The 26,217-nt window shown below is 39.4% G+C and overlaps 1 protein-coding gene across 6 annotated transcripts in view; it reads left to right on the forward strand.

Annotated features, from left to right (window-relative positions):
• CUL2 (cullin 2) overlaps nucleotides 1-26,217 on the forward strand; it is an 89,112-nt gene that overhangs the window by 54,883 nt on the left and 8,012 nt on the right. For all 6 annotated transcript variants that reach the window (XM_025397103.1, XM_025397104.1, XM_025397106.1 and 3 more), the window contains 9 exons: nucleotides 3,636-3,798; nucleotides 7,478-7,602; nucleotides 10,104-10,211; nucleotides 10,871-10,930; nucleotides 11,748-11,876; nucleotides 11,981-12,067; nucleotides 14,065-14,217; nucleotides 14,812-14,889; nucleotides 18,279-18,345. In XM_025397103.1, the coding sequence (XP_025252888.1) occupies nucleotides 3,636-3,798; nucleotides 7,478-7,602; nucleotides 10,104-10,211; nucleotides 10,871-10,930; nucleotides 11,748-11,876; nucleotides 11,981-12,067; nucleotides 14,065-14,217; nucleotides 14,812-14,889; nucleotides 18,279-18,345 (970 nt within the window). The remainder of the gene's footprint in view (nucleotides 1-3,635; nucleotides 3,799-7,477; nucleotides 7,603-10,103; nucleotides 10,212-10,870; nucleotides 10,931-11,747; nucleotides 11,877-11,980; nucleotides 12,068-14,064; nucleotides 14,218-14,811; nucleotides 14,890-18,278; nucleotides 18,346-26,217) is intronic.

Below are 26,217 nucleotides of genomic sequence, written 5' to 3' on the forward strand. Positions count from 1 at the left end.
GCCCATGTAAAAATGGCTAATGTAAATTTTATTATCTATGTTTTTACCACAGTTTAAAAGCACTGATAATGTAATATACCAAAACCACTGAATTTCACACTTTAAATGGGTGGATTATATAATATGTAAATTACATCTCAAGGTGTTAAAAGGGAGAGAGGGGCATTGGAATAAATTATGTTTGGAAAAGAGTGTTTAGGCCGGGCGCGGTGGCTCAAGCCTGTAATCCCAGCACTTTGGGAGGCCGAGATGGGCGGATCACGAGGTCAGGAGATCGAGACCATCCTGGCTAACACGGTGAAACCCCGTCTCAACTAAAAATACAAGAAAATTAGCTGGGCGAGGTGGTGGGCGCCTGTAGTCCCAGCTACTTGGGAGGCTGAGGCAGGAGAATGGCGTAAACCCGGGAGGCGGAGCTTGCAGTGAGCCGAGATCACGCCACTGCACTCCAGCCTGGGGCACAGAGCAAGACTCCGTCTCAAAAAAAAAAAAAAAAAAAAAGGAAAAGAGTGTTTATTAGGAAAGCTTATTTCAGGCCGGGCACGGTGGCTCAGACCTGTAATCGCAGCACTTTGGGAGGCTGAGGCGGGCAGATTACGTGAGTCCAGGAGTTCAAGACAAGCCTGGGCAACGTGGCAAAACCCCATCTCTACAAAAAGTTAAAAAACTAGCCACGCATGGTGGCGTGGTCATCTGGTCCTAGCTCTTGGGACGCTAAAGTGGGAAGATCACTTGAGCCCGAGAGGCGTAAGTTGCAGTGAGCCAAGATTGTACCACTGCCCTCCTGCCTGGGCGACAGAGCGAGATCCTGTCTGACAAAAAAAGAAAGAAAAAGAAAAGCTCATTTCAGGAAATAATGTTGGACCATATTAGCTTCAAGGGCAAAATCCTGGACTTTGTTCTCCATTTAGTTAATTGGGAGATGAGTCAGTACAGCCTTCCTGCCTCCCTTGCTGCATTCCTCTAGCTTTGGCTTTTCTTTCCCCCAGCGGTTTTACAGCTGTTTGAAGCCCTGCACTGGGGCAGTCCAACTTTGTCTATGTTTCTCTTGATATGCACCTCTCTCCCCTAAGTTATCAGTTTTATTTTTTCCTTCTTTCATCCTCTTTCACCTCTCTCAGACCCACTGTAATTCCTGTTGCATTAAGTTAATTTTAGCAAGCAGGTTAAAGTCACTGTAGTATGCTCTGAATGACTAATAGGCTTAATCCTTTTTATTTGTTATAAAAATAGCCCTTAAAGGATTTATTGTTAACCGAAGTGCCTTTCTTAGCTGATGTGATATGTGGGGAACACTTTTGTCCTCTAGACGAGGTGTCCCCGACGCCTAGGCTGAGGACTAGTACTGACCTGTGGCCTGTTAGGAACCGGGGAGGACCAGTACTGACCTGTGGCCTGTTAGGAACCTGGCCGCACAGCAGGGAGTGAGCAGCCCCTGTGTGAGCAGCCACTGTGTGAGCATTACCTACCACCTGAGCTCCGCCTCCTGTCACAGCAGCAGCATTAGATTCTCATAGATTCTCACAGGAGTGTGAACCCTATTGTGAACTCTGCATGCGAGGGGTCTAGGTTGTGCGCTCTGTAGAAGAATCTAATGCCTGAGGATCTGAGGTGGAATACTTCATCTGGAAGCCACCTGCCCCCAACAATGCCGTCCCCACTCCGTCTGTGGAAAAAATGTCTTCCACCAAACCAATCCCTGGTGGCTAAAAGATTAGGGACTGCTGCTCTAGACCCCTTCTTGCCCAACCTGAGTCTATGACTTTGCCCTGAGCTCCTGGCTTCAAAGGGTCGCACAATAAGAAAGACAGGACTGTGGGACCCTGCTGTCTAGAGCCTCATTTTTTTTTTTTTTTTTTTTTTTTTTTTTTTTGAGACGGAGTCTTGCTCTGTCACCCAGGCTGGAGTGCTGTGGCCGGGTCTCAGCTCACTGCAAGCTCCGCCTCCCGGGTTCCCGCCATTCTCCTGCCTCAGCCTCCCGAGTAGCTGGGACTACAGGCGCCCGCCACCTCGCCCGGCTAGTTTTTTGTATTTTTTAGTAGAGACAGGGTTTCACCGTGTTAGCCAGGATGGTCTCGATCTCCTGACCTCGTGATCCGCCCGTCTCGGCCTCCCAAAGTGCTGGGATTACAGGCTTGAGCCACCGCGCCCGGCCTAGAGCCTCATTTTTATTGAAAATTTCTGATATGCTTTCCAGGAATGATTTTCACTTCTTGTGCCCAGGCCACCTCAGCAGCACTCTCCAAAGTGCCAGGTGTATGTAGTTTCCCGGACACACTTAATTTCAGAAACTCTAATTACACAGCTTCATGTTACAGAGTGTTTCCAAGCCTGTGCATTTGTCTGTGTATATATTGTTGGTTTGTTTTGAGACAGAAATTAGTCAAATTCTTTGGTATTTTCCTTATTGGCTAGTTTTTGTTAATATTAAACACTGTTATTTGTAGCTCAGCACTTTACGTAGGATAAACTTTAATAAGTCGTGATTGACTCACTTGACTATGACTAAATGTATATTTACTTTCAACATTTTTATTTTTTATTTTTATTTTTATTTATTTTTTGAGACAGAGCCTCGCTCTTATTGCCTAGGCTAGAGTGCAGGGGCGCGATGTCGGCTCACTGCAACCTCCTCCTCCCGGGTTCAAGCGGTTTTCCTGCCTCAGCCTCCCAAGTAGCTGGGTACTACAGGCACCTGCCACCACGCCTGGCTGATTTTTTGTATTTTTGTAGAGACAGGGTTTCACCATGTTGACCAGGTTGGTCTCAAACTCCTGACCTCATGTGATCCGCCTGCCTCGGCCTCCCAAAGTGCTAGGATTACAGGCATGAGCCACCTTACCTGGCCTTATTTTTATTTTTTTGAGACAGCATCTCTCTCTGTCACACAGGCTGGAGTGCAGTGGCGCAATCTCGGCTCACTGCAACCCCCGCCTCCCGGGATGAAGTGATTCTCCTGCCCCAGCCTCCTGAGGAGCTGGGATTACAGGCATGCCCAGCTAATTTTTATATTTTTAGTAGAGACAGGGTTTCGCCATATTGGCCATGCTGGTCTTATACTCCTGACCTCAGGTGATCCACCTGTCTTGGCCTCCCAAAGTGCTGGGATTACAGGTGTGAGCCACCGTGTCTGGCTCCTACTTTCAAACATTTTAATGAAATCTTTAATATGATAGTTAACTGTCATGCACATACAGTTCCATTTACAAGAAGAGAAACCAACGTAAAATAATTAGATTCATCTACTTGATCTCAATATAATTTATTTTTTAATTTGATAGTTATTCATACAGAGATCACCTGTTCTGATTTTTAATCATCTGTACCCACTTTTCCTGTTACATGTTATGTTGTCCATGTAATTGGATGATGGTATAGGTAAATGAAGACAAAATGCAGACTCTTTAACTTTAGTTCTTGCTTATAAGACTGGTGGAATGTAGATGACAGCTAGTAGCTTAAATAAAAATTTGAAATGATTTATGGAATGTGGATTTAAATTGCTTATGTAACCCTTATTACCTTTGCCATGTTTAATTTAGCCATTAAAATTTGGCCGAGTTACTTGCTGATATTACAGATTTTTCCTCATAGTAAAACTTTGTGTTCATGACTGTAAGAATATATTTCTGTAGGTTCTAGGTAGACTAAAAGATGAAGAAATTCGATGTCGAAAATACCTACATCCAAGTTCATATACTAAAGTGATTCATGAATGTCAGCAACGAATGGTAGCAGACCACTTACAGTTTTTACATGCAGAATGTCATAATATCATTCGACAAGAGAAAAAAAATGGTAAGTTTCTACCAAACATGTGAGTAGAAATTAAATTATACATCTACCTTTTATATCATCTTCCAGTCACCGTTGGTTTAATGCATATTTTAGTAACAGTCTTTAAAATATTTTAAATAAACTTCGACAGATTATTAATACTTTATTTTGAAAGACTATTTTGGGCAAGTGTTTTCAAAGAGTGTTCTAAAATCAGAAGAAAAAGTGGGAAATTGTGTTTATACATTTTTATATATTACAAGAGCTAATTTCCTTAATACATTTAGAATTCCTGATAAACAGTAGGAATAAAGACAAAGACTATAAAAAGGAAATACAAATATTATATAACAAAAGTAATCATTTATATAACATGAAAAATCAGCAGTATCTGATTTTATTTTATTTTATTTTTGAGACAGAGTCTCACTCTGTCACCCAGGCTGGAGTGCAGTGATGCGATCTTGGCTCACTGCAACCTCTGCCCCCTGGATTCAAGTGATTCTCCTGCCTCAGACTCTTGAGTAGCTGGGATTACAGGCGTGCATCACCACACCTGGCTAATTTTTTTGTATTTTTAGTAGAGACAGGGTTTCACCATGTTAGTCAGGCTGGTCTCGAACTCCTGACCTCATGATCTGCCTGCCTTAGCCTCCCAAAGTGCTGGAATTACAGGCTTGAGCCACCACGCCCAGCCTCTCTGATTTTTTTAAAAAAACAAAAAACATGCATTAATTTTATAAGGAGGAAAGATAATAAATATGTATGTTTTATTTAATTAATTTATTTTTTTGAGATAGAGTCTCGCTCTGTCACCTAGGCTGGAGTGCAATGGCACAGTCTCGGCTCACTGCAACCCCCGCCTCCCAGGTTCAAGCAATTCTGCCTCAGGCTCCCGAGTAGCTAGGATTGCAGGTGCCTGCCACCACACCCGACTAATTTTTGTATTTTTAGTAGAGATAGCGTTTTTTAATTAGAGATAGCGTTTCACCATGTTGGCCTCCTGGTCTCGAGCTCCTGACCTCAGATGATCCACTTGCCCCGGCCTCCCAAAGTGCTGGGATTACAGGTGTGAGTCACCGCGCCTGGCCATTAATCAGGTTTTTTGTTTTTGTTTTTGTTTTTTTCTTCTTGAGATGGAGTCCCGCCCTGTCACCCAGGCTGGAGCGCAGTGGCGCGATCTTGGCTCACTGTAACCTCTACCTCCCGGGTTCAAGAGAGTCCCCTGCCTCAGACTCCCGAGTAGCTGGGACTACAGGCGCCTGCCCCCACACCTGGCTAATTTTTGTATTTTTAGTAAAGATGGGGCTTCACTATGTTGGCCAGGCTGGTCTCGAACTCCTGAGCTCGTGATCCGCCCGCCTCTGCCTCCCAAAGTGCTGGGATTATAGATGTGAGCCACCGCACCCGGCCCCGTGTTTTTTAAAGCAACATTGATTTCGTAGACCCAGGACAATGTAGTCAAAACACAATAATTTTATTTTAATTCCGGAAGTCACTGTCTTGAAGAGTATGATGGAAAGACTTTAATGGCCAGCAAGACTTATTGTAAAACCTATAGTAATTAAGACAGTGAGGCATTGGTACAAGGACAGACGGATATCACAATAAAATAAGAGACCCCAGAAACAACCCATGCATATGTGGCCACTTGATGTAAGACCAAGGTGGCGCTGCAGAGCAGCAGGTAAAAGATGGTGTTTTCAACACACATTGCTCAGTCAATTGGATATCCATTTTGGAAGAAAATGAAATTTGATCACTACGTCAGATACCATATACAAAATCAGTTCACTAGAGTTTTTATCTAAATGTACAAGGTAAAAAAAATAACACTTTTAGAAGATAATATCGGAGAATATCTTCATAACCTTGAGATAGGGAGAGATATTTTAAATAGGACACAAAAAGCCCTAACCACAAAGGAACAATTGATCCAGTGAACTACATTAAAATGAAAAACTTTGGATTATTAAAAGGCCATTAAGAGGGAGGAAGATTGCTTGACTTCAGGAGTTCAAGACCAGCCTGGGGAACATGACAATATCCCATCTGCAAAAAAATACAAGCATTAGCCAGGTGGGGTGGTATGCACCTGTGGTCCCATCTACTTGGGAGGCTGAGGTGGGAGGATCACTCATGCCTGGAAGGTGGTGGTTGCAGTGAGCCGAGATCCTGCCAGAGCACTCCAGCCTGGGTGACAGAGTGAGACCCTGTCTCAAAAAAAAAAAAAAAAAAAAAAAAAGAAAAAGCCATGAAAACCACTGGATCATCAGAAGACACTTATAGGGTAATGTAGCTGCAATAGTAAAGATTTATATCCAAAATATAAAATGGCCAAAAAACAGACACTGCAGAATAGAAGATACCCAGATGGCCAATAAACATAAAAAGAAATGTGAAGCAGCAGGAGCTTTTCGAACACTGAAGTGAGAGTATAAATTGATGCAACTACTTTGGGAAACTGGCATTGACTGCTAAGTGGGATATATTATGCATATTTTATGATCCAGCAGTTCTCCTAAACGTATAACCACCCCACCGTACCTTCTGACCACCAGTGCCTGGACATATGTACAAAGAGACTTACAGGAATGTTCATATTATTAGTATTTGTAATAGCTCCGTAAACTGGAACGGTTCAAATGTCCAGTAACTGTAGAATAGTACAGTATATTCATACAATGGAATATTATAGAGGAGTGGAAATGAACAAATTAAAGCCAGGTACAACAACATAGATGATCCTTATACACATTTTGTTGAACACAAGAAGCCAGTTGTGAAAGAATTGTGTGATCCCATTTTTATATATAGTTCAAACTCATCTGTGATTTAGAAGTCACAGCAGTGGTTACCTTTGCAGAGGAGCAAGAGTGTGTGATTGGAAGGAGGCATGAAGGGGACTCCTGGGTGTAGGTAATGCCTATTTCTTATCCTGCGTGTGATTACATGGGTGTGTTGTGTGTTCACTTGTAATAATTCAGTAAGATACACACTTATGGTTTGTATACTTTTCTCTGTATGTATGATGCTTTAATAAAACATTTAAAATAAAACCTACTACACTGAGAGATCATTATTTACCTCCCAGTGTTAGAGATCAAAATGTTTGGTAACACATTGTTGGCAAAGGAACTCTCTGCTGTTGGCAGCCGTGGTTAGAAAGATCTGTCTATAAGATTAAACTTTGACACAGTAACCTCACTTTTGGGAATTTATATTGCATATATTCTTGCTCATGTATAAGATTATTGATTGTAACATTGCAATATCAAGAGACTGGAAACCACCTAAATTTCTATTAGTTGTTAAGAAATTATAATATATCCACATAATGGAGTACTGTGCAGCTGTAAAATACATAGAAATGCTTTGTGTACTGATAGGAAAAGACTACTAAGTTAAAATGTGTTCTGAAGCTACAAATAATATACAAAATACAGTACACTGTATTAAAAGGGGCAAAGGGAAGAATATATGTATTCACTTGAATTCGCACAAAATATCTTTGGGAAGATGTTAAATAACCACATCCCTTTCCTGTGGGGAGAGGGGCTTGGGTGGCTGGGAGGTGGGCATGGGGGGGCTTTTCTCTGGGTACTCTGCACTTGGATTGTATTCCTGCACTTGGATCCATATATTACCTAATAAATGAAAATATTTAGGAGTTAATCCTCAGATGTCTTTTTCCTCTCAGACATGGCAAATATGTACGTCTTACTCCGTGCTGTGTCCACTGGTTTACCTCATATGATTCAGGAGCTACAAAACCACATCCATGATGAGGGCCTTCGAGCAACCAGCAACCTTACTCAGGAAAATGTGAGTTGTGTGGGGAACTGCAGTGTTTTCCTCCTAATCAGATCCATCGTGGAGTCTTTCCTTTGACTTTACTATTTTGAAAGATGAAAGAAAAAGTCTTACCATGCCAACAAAAGAAATGTCTTTATTCAAATGTTTTAAACCTAGAGCTTGTTGGACTCATTTTGGAATTATCAAATTATTAGAAAGCTATTGATGAGATAGGTTGCTGCTTAGCCATACGGAGGTGTCCATTGAACAGTTGTTAACTTTTCACAGAAAAATAAGCTTGCCATTTCTAAGTAACTGTGTTTTTGTGTAATTGGCGTTGATAACATTGTTTGTTGTCATGGTAGTAGTATTAATCAGCGGTAATATAGACAACTTGTAATTTTCCTCCTTTCCATATTCTGTGAATTTGGTTGTCTAGGAAGCAAATTTAGATTCAAATAATCTTCTGTAAGTATATGCTTGCTGCCCCAAATACCCGAAACAATAACCCTCGTGTCCCTAATACTCATCTTCCTTGAGTACTTTACCAATCACATAACTGTAACAGTTTGTCTTTCCTATCACCAAATCTTGTTATTACTGGTGACGGTTGATGAGCAAGAGAGACGTAACTTCAACTGTTACTATCTCTTCTTAAGTAGAGCTGTTTGACTTAATCTGTAAGGTAGTATCTGTCACGCCTGTAATCCCAGCACTTTGGGAGGCCAAGGCGGGCGGATCACGAGGTCAGGAGATCGAGACCATCCTGGCTAACACAGTGAAACCCCATCTCTACTAAAAATACAAAAAATTAGCCGGGCATGTTGGCGGGCGCCTGTAGTCCCAGCTACTCGGGCGGCTGAGGCAAGAGAATGGCGTGAACCCGGGAGGCGGAGCTTACAGTGAGCTGAGATCACACCACTGCACTCCAGCCTGGGTGACAGCACAAGACTCCGTCTCAAAAAAAAAAAAAAAAGATAGTATCTGTGTGTATGTGTGTAGCCGTCACTGTTCAGGAGCACTTTTTAGAGGCTGTTACCTTAGCGACAGATTGGTCTTTGGCAAGTAATAATTTTTAGTTTTTATGTTCTGCCACAATAATGTGTAAGTTTTCTATTTTTTAATTTCTTCAAATTCCTTTTACCACAGTTTTCTATTTTTGTAGAACTATTAGTTTGTATTATGCAGATTTATTACTCTATTATTTGTCAAACTTACTAGTTTATGTTATTACGTTTATAGATTCCATGTCCAATGACATGGGGCATAGAAGCATAGAATTTTGTGTCAAGGCTGGGAGATGGAAACATAAGTGAATACATTTGTAGTAGACTCAAATCCAGCTGACTTAGTTAAGTCTTAGGTAGTAATTTCTTCATGGTTATCTCCATTAAGAGGGAAAACTCACTTTTGCACTATTAGGTATTTCTTCTCTCTGAGATGTGAGGGATTGTCTTGCTGAGTTCAAGGGGTCTCTGTTCTCAGGGTTACTGGCTTTTTAACTCTCCTCTCTGTCAGCCTTCAGTGACTTTGCAGGCAGTCTTTGCTTATATAAGCCTCTATGAAAGTGATAGACCTGGTAGTTCAGGTCTTGTTATCCTTAAGTTATTCCAACACAGTAGAAAAGTATGCTTTTGGTGGGTTCTTCTGGCAGGTACTAGACAGTCTATGACATTAGCTTGTTGTGTTGAATGACAAGCTATTTTCTTTCTTTTTTGTTGTTTTTTTTGTTTTGTTTTGTTTTTTTTCTGAGATGGAGTCTTGCTCTGTCGCCCAGGCTGGAATGCAGTAGTGCGATCTCTGCTCACTGCAACCTCCACCTCCCTGGTTCAAGTAATTCCCCTGCCTCAGCTTCCCGAGTAGCTGGGATTACAGGCGCATGCCACCACGCCTGGCTAATTTTTTTGTATTTTTAGTAGAGACAGGGTTTCACCATGTTGGCCAGACTGGTCTCGAACTCCTGACCTCAGGCAATCCCCCTGCCTCAGCCTCCCAAAGTGCTGGGATTATAGGCGTGAGCCACCATGCCCGGCTGACAAGCTATTTTCTTTCTTTCTTTCTTTTTTTTTTTTTTTGAGACGGAGTCTCCCTCTATTGCCCAGGTTGGAGTGCAGTGGCCAGATCTCAGCTCACTGCAAGCTCCGCCTCCCGGGTATACGCCATTCTTCTGCCTCAGCCTCCGGAGTAACTGGGACTACAGGCGCCCGCCACCTCGCCCGGCTAGTTGTTTTGTATTTTTTTAGTAGAGACGGAGTTTCACCGTGTTAGCCAGGATGGTCTCGATCTCCTGACCTCGTGATCCACCCGTCTCGGCCTCCCAAAGTGCTGGAATTACAGGGTTGAGCCACCGCACCCAGCCGACAAGCTATTTTCAACACCAAAGTTTTAAATTTTTAAAACCATTTTCTGAGAAGTGTGCATGTGTAGAACATAATTTCCTTGAGGAAAAATTTACTCAAGTCTAATAAACCTAGTAGTTTATCCTTGAACCTTTTAAAATGTGGTTTTGTACTTATATTTCATGTTTTTAGATGCCAACACTATTTGTGGAGTCAGTTTTGGAAGTGCATGGTAAATTTGTTCAGCTTATCAACACTGTTTTGAATGGTGATCAGCACTTCATGAGTGCGTTGGATAAGGTAAGTTTTAAATACGTCTATACTATATATGTACATAAAGCTCTGTCATTCTTTAGGCAGTTTCAGGATGAGACTCCTAGTATGAGATTTCTGACCTAGACATGGAGATTAAATATGAAATTCAAAATGGAAATAATATAACTTTTAAATTATTAACTGAATAGTAAATTGAATGCTTGTAGAATTTCCCATGATTATGCTATATAAGGGGAATTTTTAATCTGATATCTTCTGGATAGACATGCATAATTTTACAGTTTTTAGTACTGATTTTTTTCTTTGGCCATAATACTTAGGCTATATTGAATAATATTTGAAAAGAGAAGAGATATGTTTTACGTGAACTTTTGTATACTTTAAAGGAAAGTTACTTACAAGATTGTAAGTTTTCTTTTTAAGTAGTGTTATTTTATCTGTTCAAATTTTGGTAATGAGTTACAGAGTATCTTGCAATAGCAACAGGATGTATAGATATTTTGTAATTAGAGAATAAAGTCAGAGGAGTCCACTGTGTTAAGTGCGAAAATATTAACAAACTACTGGCAATGCTGTGTTGTATGTGGCGGGGTAATTTTGGATGTATGGATTATGGCTTGTGTTGAACTAGCTGTACTTTTTCCCTATGGCTGGTGGTTAATTATGGCCTGTTTTTTATGTAGGCCCTTACGTCGGTTGTAAATTACAGAGAACCTAAGTCTGTTTGCAAAGCACCTGAACTGGTAAGTTTGGTGTTTGCTGAAAAGTAATCTTATGAAAAGTCAGTGTTAGAACATGAAAACTGAGAATATCAAAACAATTTGGTTTTTGTAGCATTTTTCAGAAAAACAAAAGGAAAATTATCTACATTGTACATAGTTTGGCATTTATGTAAGGAATGCAACATACCGTGTGTCTTTTCTTAAAAAATAATCATTTTACAAAGTTTGGGTTTTAATGTATGTCTATTTTGAAATAATTTTAATACTTTTCATGTAGATTGTTATATCTGAAATCTAAAGGAAGTCTGATGATAAAGTTTGGGTAACCTTTGAAGGAAACTTGCTTACAAGGTTTTTGTAACTTTTTTTAAAGTACTTATTCAATGTCAAAAATTATAAAACCGCTCGAAACTCACCCAGGTGTTCTTTTAAAAATTTATATTACCCATATCAGTTGCTTTATTGGTCAATAAGTGATAATTCGATATTTGACTTGTTCTTTTAAAAAATATACCTTATGATGTGTATTTTATTTAGGTTACACTTATGATTATTACATAAAGCTTTAGAAGCCTGGTGTGGTTGTGCATGCCTGTAGTCCCAACTACTTGGGAGGCTGAGGCAGGAGGATCCTTTGAGCCTAGGAGTTTGAGGCTGCAGTGAGCTATGATGTTGCCCACTGCAATCCAGCCTGGGCGACAGAGCAAGACCCAGTCTCTTAAAAAAACAGTAAAAACTCTGTCCACTGATCTTATCTTGTATCACCACTTTGCCTCCTTTGAGGCATGATATATACAGAAGCACCCTTTGTAAGATTTATTATCAATTTCTACATGAGCTTGCTAAGTACTGTGACAACTTACTGAAGAAGTCAGCGAAAGGGATGACAGAGAATGAAGTGGAAGACAGGCTCACGAGCTTCATCACGGTGTTCAAATACATTGATGACAAGGATGTCTTTCAAAAGGTATGCTGTGAACAGAAAAGTTTCATTTGTGTTTTGGTCAACTTTATTTCTGAATGCTAAATCATTAGAAAGGAAGTGATCTTTTAAAATATTTTTAAATGCAGTTCTACGCAAGAATGCTGGCAAAACGTTTAATTCATGGGTTATCCATGTCTATGGACTCTGAAGAAGCCATGATCAACAAATTAAAGGTAATATAAGTCTTTAATCTGGTACTGTCCTAAAAATTCACTCACAAGCATATAAAGATGTTCATTGCAGCACTGTATGCAGTAACAGGAAACAATTCATCCGGTTAAATGTATATTTTTATATTCACACAGTGGGATATACAAATACTATATTAAAAGGACAAAATATATATGCTTATATATGAAGATTCACTGGATAATCAGTATTAACGATAAAAGATTATTACTACTTTAAATGAATACACCTAAAATAAATATTCCTTTAAGTACAAATTTTGGAGTGCAATTCCATTTCAGTTTATTTTTACATCATTTCAGCTTGCTTGCACACCGATAAGTGGTAGCAGGTTCTTATTTCTCCTGCGTTATTCAATAAATTTTCCTGCATAGTAGACATTTTGAATATAATATGCACTCCTTTTTTCCTTTTTCTTTTTTTTAAGAGATAGGATCTCACTATGTTGCCCAGGCTGGACTCTAACTCCTGGGCTCAAACGATCCTCCCGCCTCAGCCTCCTGAGCAGCTGGGACAACAGGTGTGCACCACTGCACCCAGTTGCTATGTGCTCTTTTTGAAACCTACAAAAAAGAAAAAAAAAAAACTTAGTTTTTAATTTCTTTTTTTTTTCTTTTTTTTTTTTTTTTTGAGGCGGAGTCTCGCTCTGTCACCCAGGCTAGAGTGCAGTGGCCGGATGTCGGCTCACTGCAAGCTCCGCCTCCCGGGTTTACGCCATTCTCCTGCCTCAGCCTCCCGAGTAGCTGGGACTACAGGAGCCCGCCACCTCGCCCGGCTAGTTTTTTGTATATTTTTTAGTAGAGACGGGGTTTCGCTGTGTTAGCCAGGATGGTCTCGATCTCCTGACCTCATGATCCGCCCGTCTCGGCCTCCCAAAGTGCTGGGATTACAGGCTTGAGCCACCGCGCCCGGCCATTAGTTTTTAATTTCTAACAGTAGAGTTGGCCAGGTGTGGTGGCTCACGCCTGTAATAGTAGCACTTTGGGAGGCCAAGGCGGGTAGATTGTTTGAGCTCAGTAGTTCGAGACCAGCCTAGGAAACATGGCAAAACCCTGTCTCTACCAAAAATACAAAAGTTACCTGGGCTTGGTGGCTAGTCCCAGTTACTCAGGAGGCTGAGGTGGGAGGATTGCTGGAGCCTGGGACATCGAGGCTGCTGTGAGCCATGATCACACCACTGCACTCCATCCTGAGTGACAGAGCAAGACCCTGCCTCTAAATAGATTAATTACCAGAAAAATAGTAGTGTTAATGAGCTTTTATATTTCAAGATTAGAGATTCAGATTTTCTGACCTGGTAACAACATAATTTTGAATAATTTTAAAGAAATAATTTTCTTCATCACTCAGTAGATGCTATTAAAAATATGCCTAAGTAGACCTTTTTCAATTGACTACTGGCTAGAGTATTCCCAGTAATCATTTATGTAATCTTTCATTTGATACTATCTGTAAACCTTATAAGAGCCAGCAGCTGTGGTATGTGCCAATAGTCCCAGCTACTGGGAGAGTGAGATAGGAGGATGGCTTGAGCCCAGGAGTTCGAAGTTGTAGTGCACCACGATGGCTCCAATGAATAGCCACTGTGTTGCAGCATGGGCAACAGTGAGACGCCATGTCTTTAAAACAAAACACAACATAAAATCCTTATAAGGTATCTTATGTATAGTAATGGGGCGTTTTGCAGTGCTGAAATAAGAGGTGAATGTATAAAAAAGTTTTTGTTTACGGGGAGATTTATTGTTCCTAGATAGGTGGATTTTATTCACTTACTTAAAATATGCCTTTAAAAAGAAAGAAAGTTGGAAAGGTTTTGATTAGTTGCTTTAACTTATGAAGAATATATTACTAGTCCTTGGGTATAAGTGTACATGCAAGAATTCTTGATCAAAGACCTAGCAATACTGACACATTCTTATTAACCAATATGACTTATTATTTTTCTTTTGAAGTCATGTATTTTCTAAAACTTTTTTTATAGCAAGCCTGTGGTTATGAGTTTACCAGCAAGCTACATCGGATGTATACAGATATGAGTGTCAGCGCTGATCTCAACAATAAGTTCAACAATTTTATCAAAAACCAAGACACAGTAATAGATTTGGGAATTAGTTTTCAAATATATGTTCTACAGGTATGAATATGTGTTTTACTATGAGCATTTACTAATCATTTCAGGACTTTGATACAAAGGATTCATAAATGGATGCCTGATTACTTTTGGTTCTGTCAGTAGATCGTGGCTTCCAAAGTCCTATTGATTTGGGCTGGGCGTGGTAGCTCACGCCTGTAATCCCAGCACTTTGAGAGGCCAGAGCGGGCAGATCTCTTGAGCTCAGGAGTTCCAGACCAGCCTGGCCAACACAGTGAAAACCCATCTCTACTAAAAATACAAAAATTAGCCAGGTGTGGTGATGCATGCCTGTAATCCCAGTTACTGAGGAGGCAGAGACAGGAGAATCACTTGAACCCCCGGAGGCGGAGGCTGCAGTGAGTGGAGATGGTGCCACTGCATTGCAGCCTGGGTGATGGAGTGAGACTCTATCTCAGGAAAAATAAATAAATAAAAGTCCTATTGATTTGGAATGAAATGTGCCATAATAGAAATACTCAAATTTTATCAGGATTTTGAGGAAGAAAAAAATGTTTTAGATGCTTAGATTATTTAATAAATATTTACTTTCAATTTAGATGTTGATCCATTTAGCTTTTTATTTTTTCCTTCTAGGCTGGTGCGTGGCCACTTACTCAGGCTCCTTCATCTACGTTTGCAATTCCCCAGGAATTAGAAAAAAGTGTACAGATGGTAAGTTTGCAGGAAATATACTAGAAGACTAAAGGGATTTTAATAATTGTCTTCATATTGTATCACCTTTAATATTTTTTCAAAATCTTAAGGGTTCATGTGATAAAAATAGATTCACAAATTATAGTCAGTCTGCCCTTTGGGAAGAATGTAAGTTGTTGTAGTTACTAATATTAAAACTAAAATGCTAAGAATGTCATACAGTTCTTTGTCAAACCATGTCTCTTATTCTGAATAAATCTGTCATCTGCTATTAAGCAGTTTTAAATTATAAAAATGTTGATATCAGAAGAAAGCTTAGAATTCAACACTTAAAATATCACTTACCAGTTTTCCTTTTGAATTTTGACCAAATACCTCATTCAACCCTTGTAATATTTTTTATTTCTGTCCTGTAATGTAGGTGAGTATATGTGAAGTGTAACTGCTAGTAGAGTAAGTAGTAACAGTGATCGACAGTGGTTATAGTTTTGTGGTAATAATAGAGGAGAGTGCTGTAACCAGTCAGGTAGGTTTCAGGAAGGCAAGCATGATAGACTTTCAGAATAGGAGGCTAAATTAGGACTTCTTACATCTTCTTTGAAAAGAGATTGTAGCACAGACTGTTTTAGAAACCATGAAGAAGACCATTTATTTGTGCAGACATTCATTGGATGAGGCAGACCATAATCCAAGGTTATTACAAATTTTGCAGAAAGGATACATCCCAAAGTGCTGGGATTTCAGGCATGAGCCACCATGCCTGGCCTTGGCAGTCTTTTACATTTCTTTTTAAAAATCCTGTGTCCCTGATTGAAATTAAGGGAGAGAATAGGAGCTGACAGAAATGAAGTTTTCCTTTAGTTTTTTTCTTTCCTCTTTCCTTGAAATAATTATTTTCCATTTATAGTTTTTAACTGCTTAAACTTTATTAATGTATAGCCTTCATCAGGTTTTAGTTTCCCCATTTACAAATAGGAAGTGAGTTTCTTTCTGTCTATAAAATTCTGGTTCCAAAAAGACTGTTCTCTCCATTTGAATTGTCTCCAATTACCAGTAGAGGGAGTTTGTCCTTTATTTTTTTTCTAGTAAAGTCCAAGTTTTCAGACACATAGGATTGAAATCCATTTGTATACTTAATAATGTACAGTTTTCACATGTAAATTAATTCATCCTGCCTTAGTGATGATTTGCATTTTTTTACATCTTAATCTTAAATATGACTATTTATCAAGAATTACCTTTATTTTACACCAAAGTGTCTCAAAACTGTGGAATTAAAGATGTAATTAAAAGTAATTTCTTTTATACTTTAGGCCAATAAATCTTAATTGTTACATTTCTTTTTTACCTAGGCCAAAACCCTGAATAATATTAAGAAGTATTTAAAGTAGCCGGGCGCGGTGGCTCACGCCTGTAATCCCAGCGCTTTGGGAGGCCAAGGTGGGCGGATCACGAGGTCAGGAGATTGAGACCGTCCTGGCTAGCACAGTGAAACCCCATCTCTACTAAAAATACAAAAAATTAGCCAGGTGTGGTGGCATGCACCTGTAGTCCCAGCTACTCGGGAGACTGAGGCAGGAGAATCGGTTGAACCCAGGAGGTGGAGGTTGCAGTGAGCCGAGATTGCGCTGTTGCACTCTAGCCTGGGCGATAGAGCGAGACTCCGTCTCAAAAAAAATAAAATAAAATGAAGAAGTATCTAACGTAGAGTATAATAATGTAGCTATCTATTAAAGGTAAATAAACTCATTGAAATTTTAAGGCTCTTTGAGATCTAATTAATGCCCTTAAAGGGCATTAATTTCTTATTAATAAACTTTGCTAACACAATTATTTTAATGACATAACCAAGGAAGGTTTTATAACTTTGGTCTTTGTAGTGCCAGATGAATTGATGAATTTATTGGATTCTGTTCATGACTAGCTATAGATATGAGAGTCTTTGTAGTCAGATTTTAAATGTAAGTATGAGTCATTATCTTCTTCTGGCATATTGATATTATCATCAATAAAATTTTACCAAATAGTAGTATTGAAGAGGTAAAAAAAGGTTTTAGAGCGTGGAATATACATTTTAAAGCCAGTTTTGCACTTTAAATTATGAGCATTTTAAAGCTGGAATTTATCATTTCCAAAAGTGTTTTGAGAAAAAATGACAGATTTTTAAAAACTTTTATTTTGCTTTTGTCCAGAGATTCATTGTAAATGTGTTATAGATCAATTGTGAATTATATAGTAGTGATTGAATTTTACTGATATCCCTCGGGATTATTAGTCAGATCATACTTCTGAAATCCCCTTATGATGTATTTCAATTTGCTGTTTGTCTGGATTAGAACTAAGCAGGCAAGCTGAAGTATTCCAGGTGCTAGTCATTTCCTGTTCATCCTGCAAAGGGATTGGTGGATCTGCTGGTAGAGGAGGATTCTACACCATTAGAGGGAAAATAGGCTCAACAAATTTCAGCTTCCCAGGACTAGGCAAACTTAAGAGTAACTACTGAAAGAACTGACTCATTTTCTTGGCTGGAGCTATTAACTTTTGCTGTTAAGGAGTGGTCATACTATAGCTGATAGGTCAGTCATTGCTGACTGCTTTATGTGAACTTCCTTTTTAAAGTACAAAAGGTAAAGTTTGATATATAAATAAAAGCTTTAAGTATGTTATATATGGTACATCATGCTAAAAGTTTATCCAGAATTCTGAACTGGCATAATGCAGTTTATTTTTTAGTTTTGTAAAAAAATTGAGTTTTTATCTTTTTCACATTCAGCATCATTTTTCCTCTTTTTGTTGTATACTAGCTCTTTATTAAAGAAAAAGGAACTCCGTATTTTTGTCCTGTAATTACACATTCAGTCCAGGGAGGAATGTTTAAAATTTCAAGGCTACATTAATAGAATTTAAATTTAATTGTTCACAATAATATCAGCAAAAGAATATCCAGAGACATACTCTAAAACTTCGTATTTGTGTCTGATTGAATGTGGAAGCTATATGTTGGCAAATGGGAGATTAGAAATGAAGATGGGGTTGCTGTTTTCATGGTGAAACATATATGTTGCTGTGTTTGGTTAGTAAGTGGAATTTATAAAGTCCATGTTAATATTCAGAAATGATAATCACTGTGTCATTTCAGAAAGTCAAATTTGTAGTGCTGTGGTTTAGTGGAGAGAGCTCTAGAACAGGTTGTCAATTAAAAGAGCTGGAATAACATGTGTATAGCCTTGATTAGGGACCACAGGAACATGCTTTCTCCTCTGCAAAAGAAGGAGGTAAATCAGATTGGCTATAATGTCTTTTCTAATATGAATGGTTTTTATTGCTTTTGTAGTATAGTGTTAATTAACTAGGCAAGTTATAGTAGCTAAAAATAATGTGTTTTTTTTTTTTTTTTTTTTTTACAGTTTGAATTATTTTATAGCCAACATTTCAGTGGAAGGAAACTTACATGGTTACATTATCTGTGTACAGGTAAAATGCATTTAATTACATCTGACTTAATGAAATTTACCTGATGCTTATATTAATTTAGAAACAGATTTTCTGTGGCCCAATTACAGTTTTTAACCTTTCCTCTTCCATCAACCTTTTTCCCCATTAAAGCAACTAACAATGAAATTCAAATGAAAGTATAGCACTTTTTAATAGTATTTTATAATTATACTGTTTATAATCTTTCTGCTTTTAAAGAAATGTTCTGACTTTATACTGATTTATTACATTTCTGTAGCCAACCACTACATTAGCAAATTTATTAGAAACTCAGATTTGATGGGTCAGACACACTTAGAAACTTGTTCTCTAAATATGCCAGATCCCCTTGCCAATTTCATTATTAAAGCATCATAAGGAGACCTAACCATTTCATTTTTACTTGTGATACTGGAGTGAATGCAATAGATAGTAAAGCTTTTTGCAGAAAGTCCCACTTAATTTTCAATAGTTTCCAATTTTAAAAAACTTTAGTCACAATCTAATTTCCTTTGCTTCTTTCTGGAACAATGAGGTCCACTTACTTACAGTGGGATTAATACCTGAATTATTGTGGACTGTGTGTGGAGTTACCTGAAGATGTAAGCCAAAGCAAATACTTGAATTTTCTTTTTCTCTCTCTTTTTTTTTTTTTTTTTTTAACTAAACTATGCTTTGGCAAGTTCATTGAATCACTTTTCCTTTGTACAAGAAGGAAAGGGTATATATGCTAATATTTCTTAGAAATGGTACAAGAAAATCATTTGCCAAACCTTTATTAGGAAATGTGTTCTGTCTCCTCCCCAAGGAAGATTTCATCCAAGTAACTATGATACTTGCTGTTTATTTGACTGATTTATACCTTGGGAAATGTAATACATTAGTATAACATTTCTGTATCTCATTGTATTAGTAATACATTTTGCATTACTTATGTAAGTTGATCTTTATTGAGCATGTTGGACATTCTAATTTTTAAAATAATTTTTGAAATAAGGAGATTTTCACTGATACTCTTAGTGGTGGTTAAAATTTGACCTTTGACTAAGCGCAATGGCTCACGCCTGCAACCCCAGCACTTGGAGAGGCGGAGACAGGCGGGTCACTTGAGCCCAGGAGTTCGAGACCAGCCTAGGCAACATGGCAAAACCCCATCTCTACTAAAAATCCAAAAATTAGCCGGGCGTGGTGGAACACCTGTAGTCTCAGCTACTCGAGAGGCTGAGATGGGAGGATCACTTGAGCCCAGGAGCTGGAGGCTGCAGTGAGCCATGATCGTGCCACTGCACTCCAGCCTGGGCAACAGAGCAAGACTCTATCTCAGTCAGTCAGTCAGTAAGTTGACCTTTAATTTTACAAATATTCTATTTTCATTTAGCAAATATAATTGATTTTAAGAAAAAAATGCTGGACCAGGGTTTTATATATATATTTTTTTTTCTAAGAAAGCTAATATATCTTAGTGTAGTTCAATTTAGCTTGCTTTTACTTTGCATAAATATCTGTCTAGGGGAGTTTAAACTTCCTTGGGTATTCTCATTTCAGCAATAATCATGTCTCCTACAGTAATTTTAATAAGGGGCTCATTTTTTTCATAACAACTAGTGGTGTATAAGAAGAAAATAAATTTATGCACATAGTTTTTTAGCCATTGGAATTTAGTTCGAAAATAGTCACCAGTATCACCTAAATAGGAAGGAGAATAACTTTCTTTCTGTTTTTGAGCTATACTAAATTTCTAGGCTGATACATAATAAGTTGATTTGGGAGCTCTTTTGTTTGTTCATTTCTTTTATCTTATTTAATATTATTTGTGTTTTAGTTAAAACCAAATAGTTACATCCTTTGGAAAGAGAACATTATAAGTTTATTTTTTGTTTTGAATCACTGAAGGTACTGAAAACACCGGTGACGTATCAGTGAAACCAGGAGTTAGAGTTGTTTTTATGTTTATATTGTAAAATGATTAACTCAAGCTGATTAACATAAGTAGCATCTCACTTATCTATTTGTGGTGAGACCATTTAACATCTACTGTCACAGCAATTACTGTCACAGCAATTTTCTTTGTTTTTTTTTTGTTGTTGTTGCTGTTTTTTGAGACAGAGTCTTGCTCTGTCATCCAGGCTGGAGTGCAATGGCGCGATCTGGGCTCACTGCAACTTCCACCTTCTGGGTTCAAGTGATTCTCCTGCCTCCGCCTCCTGAGTAGCTGGAATTACAGGCACACACTACCACACCCAGCTAATTTTTGTATTTTTAGTAGAGACGGAGTTTCACCATGTTGGCCAGGTTGGTCTCGAACTCCTGACCTCGTGATCCACCCACCTCGGCCTCCTGAAGTGCTGGGATTGCAAGCGTGAGCCACTGTGCCTGGCCTTGTCACAGTAATTTTCAAGTTTACTCCACAGTGTGATTAAGAGTCACCATGCTATATGATAGAGCTCCAGAACTTACTGGTCCTAACTGAAACTTTGTCCCCTTTGACCAACATTTTTCGTTTTATTTTTGTTCTCCATTTATTCATTTAACAAAAAGGTTCTCACACACCATGTGTATTGAAGATGCTTGTTCTAGATTACCCATATATGACCTAAGACTCCAGGACTTCTTTAAAACACTGGCTCTGAGGCTGGACAGATCGCTCAGAGTTCTGTTTCTTGAGAACCGCTGTTACTTCCACTTAAACACAGAATGAAAATTATTCCTTCCTAGTCCATTGCTATATTTCCAGCTCAGTGAATACCCCAGAAAAGGTTAATTTTTCTATTGTAAATGAAGAGTCTTTACAAATGGTTGATGCTACACAAAGTGGTATTTGGGGGAATTTAGTATTAGAAGACCTGTGGTCGGAGTTATTAGCTCACAACTTACTAGCTGTGTAATCTTGAGCAAGTTACTTAACTCCTTTGAGGCTGTTTCCTCGTCTTTATCGTTGTAAAATTCATTGATCAATTCAAAGAACATTTTCTGTGTCTCAAGTACTTCTAAACACCAAGTGGACAGAAATAAAATACAGAGCCTTGGCCCTCAAAAAAAGCTCATGTCTAGTAGGCAGACAGACAAGCACATAGTTACGGTACAGTGTTTTGAACGTGGTAGAGGTCAGCCCAGGGCGTAATACAGAATGGTGGTGGCAGTCAGGTCCTGGCGAGGGAGGGCTTCTGGGGAAATCACATCTCAACTTGTTTTCAAGAACTCATAGGGCCAGGTGCAGTGACTCAAACCTGTAATCTAGCACTTTGGGAGGCTGAGGCAGGAGAATCCCTTGAGCCCAGGAGTTCAAGATCAGCTTGGGCAACATAGTGAGACCCTGTCTTGAAAAAATAAAATAAAATAAAAATAGGCCGGGCGCGGTGGCTCACGCCTGTAATCCCAGCACTTTGGGAGGCCGAGGCGGGCGGATCACAAGGTCAGGAGATCGAGACCACGGTGAAACCCCGTCTCTACTAAAAATACAAAAAATTAGCCGGGCGCGGTTGTGGGCGCCTGTAGTCCCAGCTACTCGGGAGGCTGAGGCAGGAGAATGGCGTGAACCCGGGAGGCGGAGCTTGCAGTGAGCCGAGATCGCGCCACTGCACTCCAGCCTGGGCGACAGAGCGAGACTCTGTCTCAAAAAAAAAAAATAAATAAATAAAATAAAAATAATGAATAGGACTTAACCAAGCTAGGTAAAGGAGAGTGTTGAGAGTGTATTACCAACAGAGGTAAGAATTTTAAGAAGCAATCTGTGATGCCAGATGTGACAGAGTGAGAAAAATCCTGAAAATTCCAGTGAATTTATGACTAGGGCTTTGGATAGAATTAACCATAAGGAACAGTTTGATAAAGACATACAGATACTTGATAAAGAGATATGACCAGACAGTGTGACAGAAACTATTACACTGTCTGCATATAAATAAGTTTTATTTGTGGCAGAGCAAGAAGTTGCCGAGATTCCTGGTCAGTTGCTGAAAGACACGTTGAGAAATGATGAACTCAAAGAAGATAAAACTTCACCAGACAGTACATAGTATGGATCAAGCTAGAACTTTGTGAACCCTACATCATAGTATGTCTTGGTAGTTACTAGTGTTTGCCAAAATAAAAGTAACACCATATAATTGTGCATACCTTAAAAGGTAACGATTCTATTGACCAAATTTGTCTCGCTTTTGTTTTCAAATACTTCCAACAGCTAAAAATAGGCAGGGGTGTTAATATTGTCTAATGTCCAGTCTATATTCAAATTTCCCTGATTGTCCCAAGTTGACTTGCTTGACTGTCGGGGGTCACTAATTGTATTTGGTTGTTACGTTTCCCTTCCACCGCCCCACTTCTCAGCATCCTCTGACATACCGTTTTGAACAGACCAGGCCATTTGTCTTGTAGAGTATCCAGTACTCTGGATTACTTATTTGGGATTTTTAAAATTTTTTACTTTTTAATTTGTTTTCTATTCCTTGTATGTTCTGGAAAGTGGAAATTAGTTCTAAAGGTTTGATTATATTCAGTTAAGTATTATTGGCAAGGATATTTCATAGGTGGTCCTGTGTATTTCATATTGCGTATTTCAAAGGCATCTAATGTCAGGTTGTCTCAATATTAGAGATGCTAAATTTGGAAGGCAGTAACCACCAGTTTTCTCCATTGTAGAGGCACTCTTTCCCCTTTTCGGTTAGCTTAGCAGACAATCTGAGGGATGATACTTTGGCATGAATACCCTGTTCCAGGAACCTAATATAGTTTTAGCCTCCACTGATGATCCTTGCCAGAATCAGTTGCTTCACAACTGATTGCAAAATGGTGATATTCTATCATGCCTTCGGCATTCCCTGAGAGAGTAGAGAGCTGACACAGATACTGGGTAGTGACTTGGATGAAACTATTATGAGAGTTCTGCCCACTCTTTATTTCCTGTCATGTAAATACTGCTTGAATTATTGTTGGCTTACTTTAAGTATCATATATCAGAATGTTTTATTTTAGTTTTTAGTCTCTTAGGGTTCACCAGCCTATTCTGCAGGGTAAATCACCACTCTTGTCATTTCTCATTTGTGTTTACATCACAATAATTAAATGAATCATCCAAGTTTGGGGCTTTCTTTCCCCCCACCCCCCGCCCCCCGTGCCTTTCCACCCCTTCCCCAGTCTTTTCAGCAAGAGTATGGTGCTAAGAAAAGTGGGAAGAGGTCAGTGTATCCCAATCCCTGGTAAAGTATTGAAAAATAGCAAGAAAAGGCACAATGCAAGAATGAACTCAATAAGAAGTACATGATACTTTGGCCCCTCACATAATCTCCTAATGCTCTTTGGATCTCATGGTGCTAAACGACAACTTTTGTGTGGCAGAAGACTCATTCTGTTTTCAAACCCATGGCAGCATATTACAGCATCAGTGACATCCTGGTTGATGGTGCCACTTAATCATCTTGGTGCTTGATGCATAATTCTGTTTGTTTCTGCATATGTTTAATTCATCATTGCAGAAATAACAAAATGTAATTTATGTAATGTTTTACTTCTTACCACATTTTCCAAATTTAATGTTGATAAGAGCCCTGTTTATAGAAAGTGTTAATAGTGTATGCCAAATGATAAGTTTTTACACAAGCTGTTTCTATGAATTGGATATTGAGTTTAATATAATAAACCTCCTTTTGTGAAAATTTAAAGGGTTATGAATTTTTTCTCTTGGTGTTCCCATCCAAATAATTCTGAAAAATATTTCTGAATATCAGTTTTATCTAAAATAAGTCAAGGCATAAATGATGATAATCAAGATAGTATTGCATTTACGGTGATATTAAGCTAATGAATTCACTCATGGCCTTTAAAACCTTTTTTTTTTTTTTTTGAGGCGGAGTTTCACTCTTGTTGCCCGGGCTGGAGTGCAATGGCGCGATCTCGGCTCACAGCAACCTCTGCCTCCTGGGTTCAAGCCATTCTCCTGCCTCAGCCTACAGAGTAGATGGGATTACAGGCATGCGCCACCACACCCGGCTAATTTTGTATTTTTAGTAGAGACGGGGTTTCACCCATGTTGGTCAGGCTGGTCTCGAACTCCGTACCTCAGGTGATCCGCCCGCCTCAGTCTCCCAAAGTGCTGAGATTACAGGCTTGAGCCACCGTGCCCAGCCTAAAATCTTTAATGAGGTAATGAATACATAAAGCAGAAAACCTTAATCGGAGTTACTAATTCTCCTTAAGAGGGAAAATGCAGTCTCTGGGGTAATTTCATGAGAAATACAACTTCCTTGAGTTAACAATGAAGAGCTTTAAAATCAAATCTCGTGTTGATTCCATTTATAGTCCGTTCAGCAGTCAAATAATGCAGGCTGTGTGTGTGTGTCATGAGCTTTCTGTGTGCTGATGTCATGCTGCTGTCTCCCAGGATGTTACAGAACTGTAGTATACATAATACTTGCTCTATCTCTTGGAGCTCAGGGTCGTTTAGCATACAGAATTTCTTTCTTTTTTTTTTTTTTTTTGAGACAGATACTCATTCTGTCTCCCAGGTTTGAGTGCAGTGGTGCGATCTTGGCTCACTGCGACTTCCGCCTCCGAGGATCAAGTGCTTCTTATACCTTAGCCTCCCGAGTAGCTGAGATTACAGGCATATGCCATCATGCCCGGCGAATTTTTGTATTTTTAGTAGAGACAAGGTTTCGCCATGTTGACCAGGCTGGTCTTGAACTCCTGGGTTTAAGTGATCTGCCCACCTCAGCCTTTCAGAGTGCTGGGATTACAGGCATGATCCATCGTGCCTGGCCCATATGGAACATATTTATGAAAACATTCAGATTAAATGTTTTTCATTTTTATGAAAACATTCAGATTAAATTAAATTCTTTTGCTATCAACTATTTCAGCAAAAGAATGGGTCTGGCCGGGCGCGGTGGCTCAAGCCTGTAATCCCAGCACTTTGGGAGGCCGAGACGGGCGGATCACGAGGTCAGGAGATCGAGACCATCCTGGCTAACACGGTGAAACCCCGTCTCTACTAAAAATACAAGAAAATTAGCCGGGCGAGGTGGTGGGCGCCTGTAGTCCCAGCTACTTGGGAGGCTGAGGCAGGAGAATGGCGTGAACCTGGGGGGGCGGAGCTTGCAGTGAGCCGAGATCGCGCCACTGCACTCCAGCCTGGGGCACAGAGCAAGACTCCGTCTCAAAAAAAAAAAAAAAAAAAAAGAATGGGTCTGCCTGTTTGTCTCTCCTTTCTTACCTATTTGCCTCTAGGAAGTTACTGGAAAGAAAAATGTTATTTATAAGACATAATAGCATTAATTTTGGCCGAAATTACAGTTTGGACAGGACGGTAAAAGCATTTTCCATATGGCTGTAGACCTCCCAGGAGGCTTGAACCTTCCATGGGAGACTTGTGTCAGTTGTTGGTATCACTTTCCCCTTTGTCCGTCCATTTCTCCTTCACCCACCTCCTTTTATTGTTTGGATTTTTTGTTTTTTTCTTTTTCTGCCTAAGTCTTAGCGTTTCTATTAGTACTTAAAGATTTTTTTTTTTTTTTTTTGAGACAGAGTCTCGCTCTGTCACCCAGGCTGGAGTACAGTGGCGTGATCCCGGCTTGCTGCAACCTCGGCCTCCCAGGTTCAAGCGATTTTCCTGCCTCAGCCTCCCGAGTAGCTAGGATTACAGGCATGTGCCACCACGCCTGGCTAATTTTTGTACTTTTAGTAGAGACAGGGTTTTACCATGTTGACCAGGCTGGTCTCGACCTCCTGACCTAAAGTGATCTGCCTGCCTCGGCCTCCCAAAGTGCTGGGATTACAGGTGTGAGCCACTGTGCCTGGCCTTAAAGACTGTTTTAACCTACTGGTGAAGTTATGATAGCTTAACTGATTTATACCATATACTCAAAACTAATAGAATTC

This window comes from Theropithecus gelada, chromosome 9, assembly GCF_003255815.1.
Source record: "Theropithecus gelada isolate Dixy chromosome 9, Tgel_1.0, whole genome shotgun sequence".
NCBI lineage: Eukaryota > Metazoa > Chordata > Mammalia > Primates > Cercopithecidae > Theropithecus > Theropithecus gelada.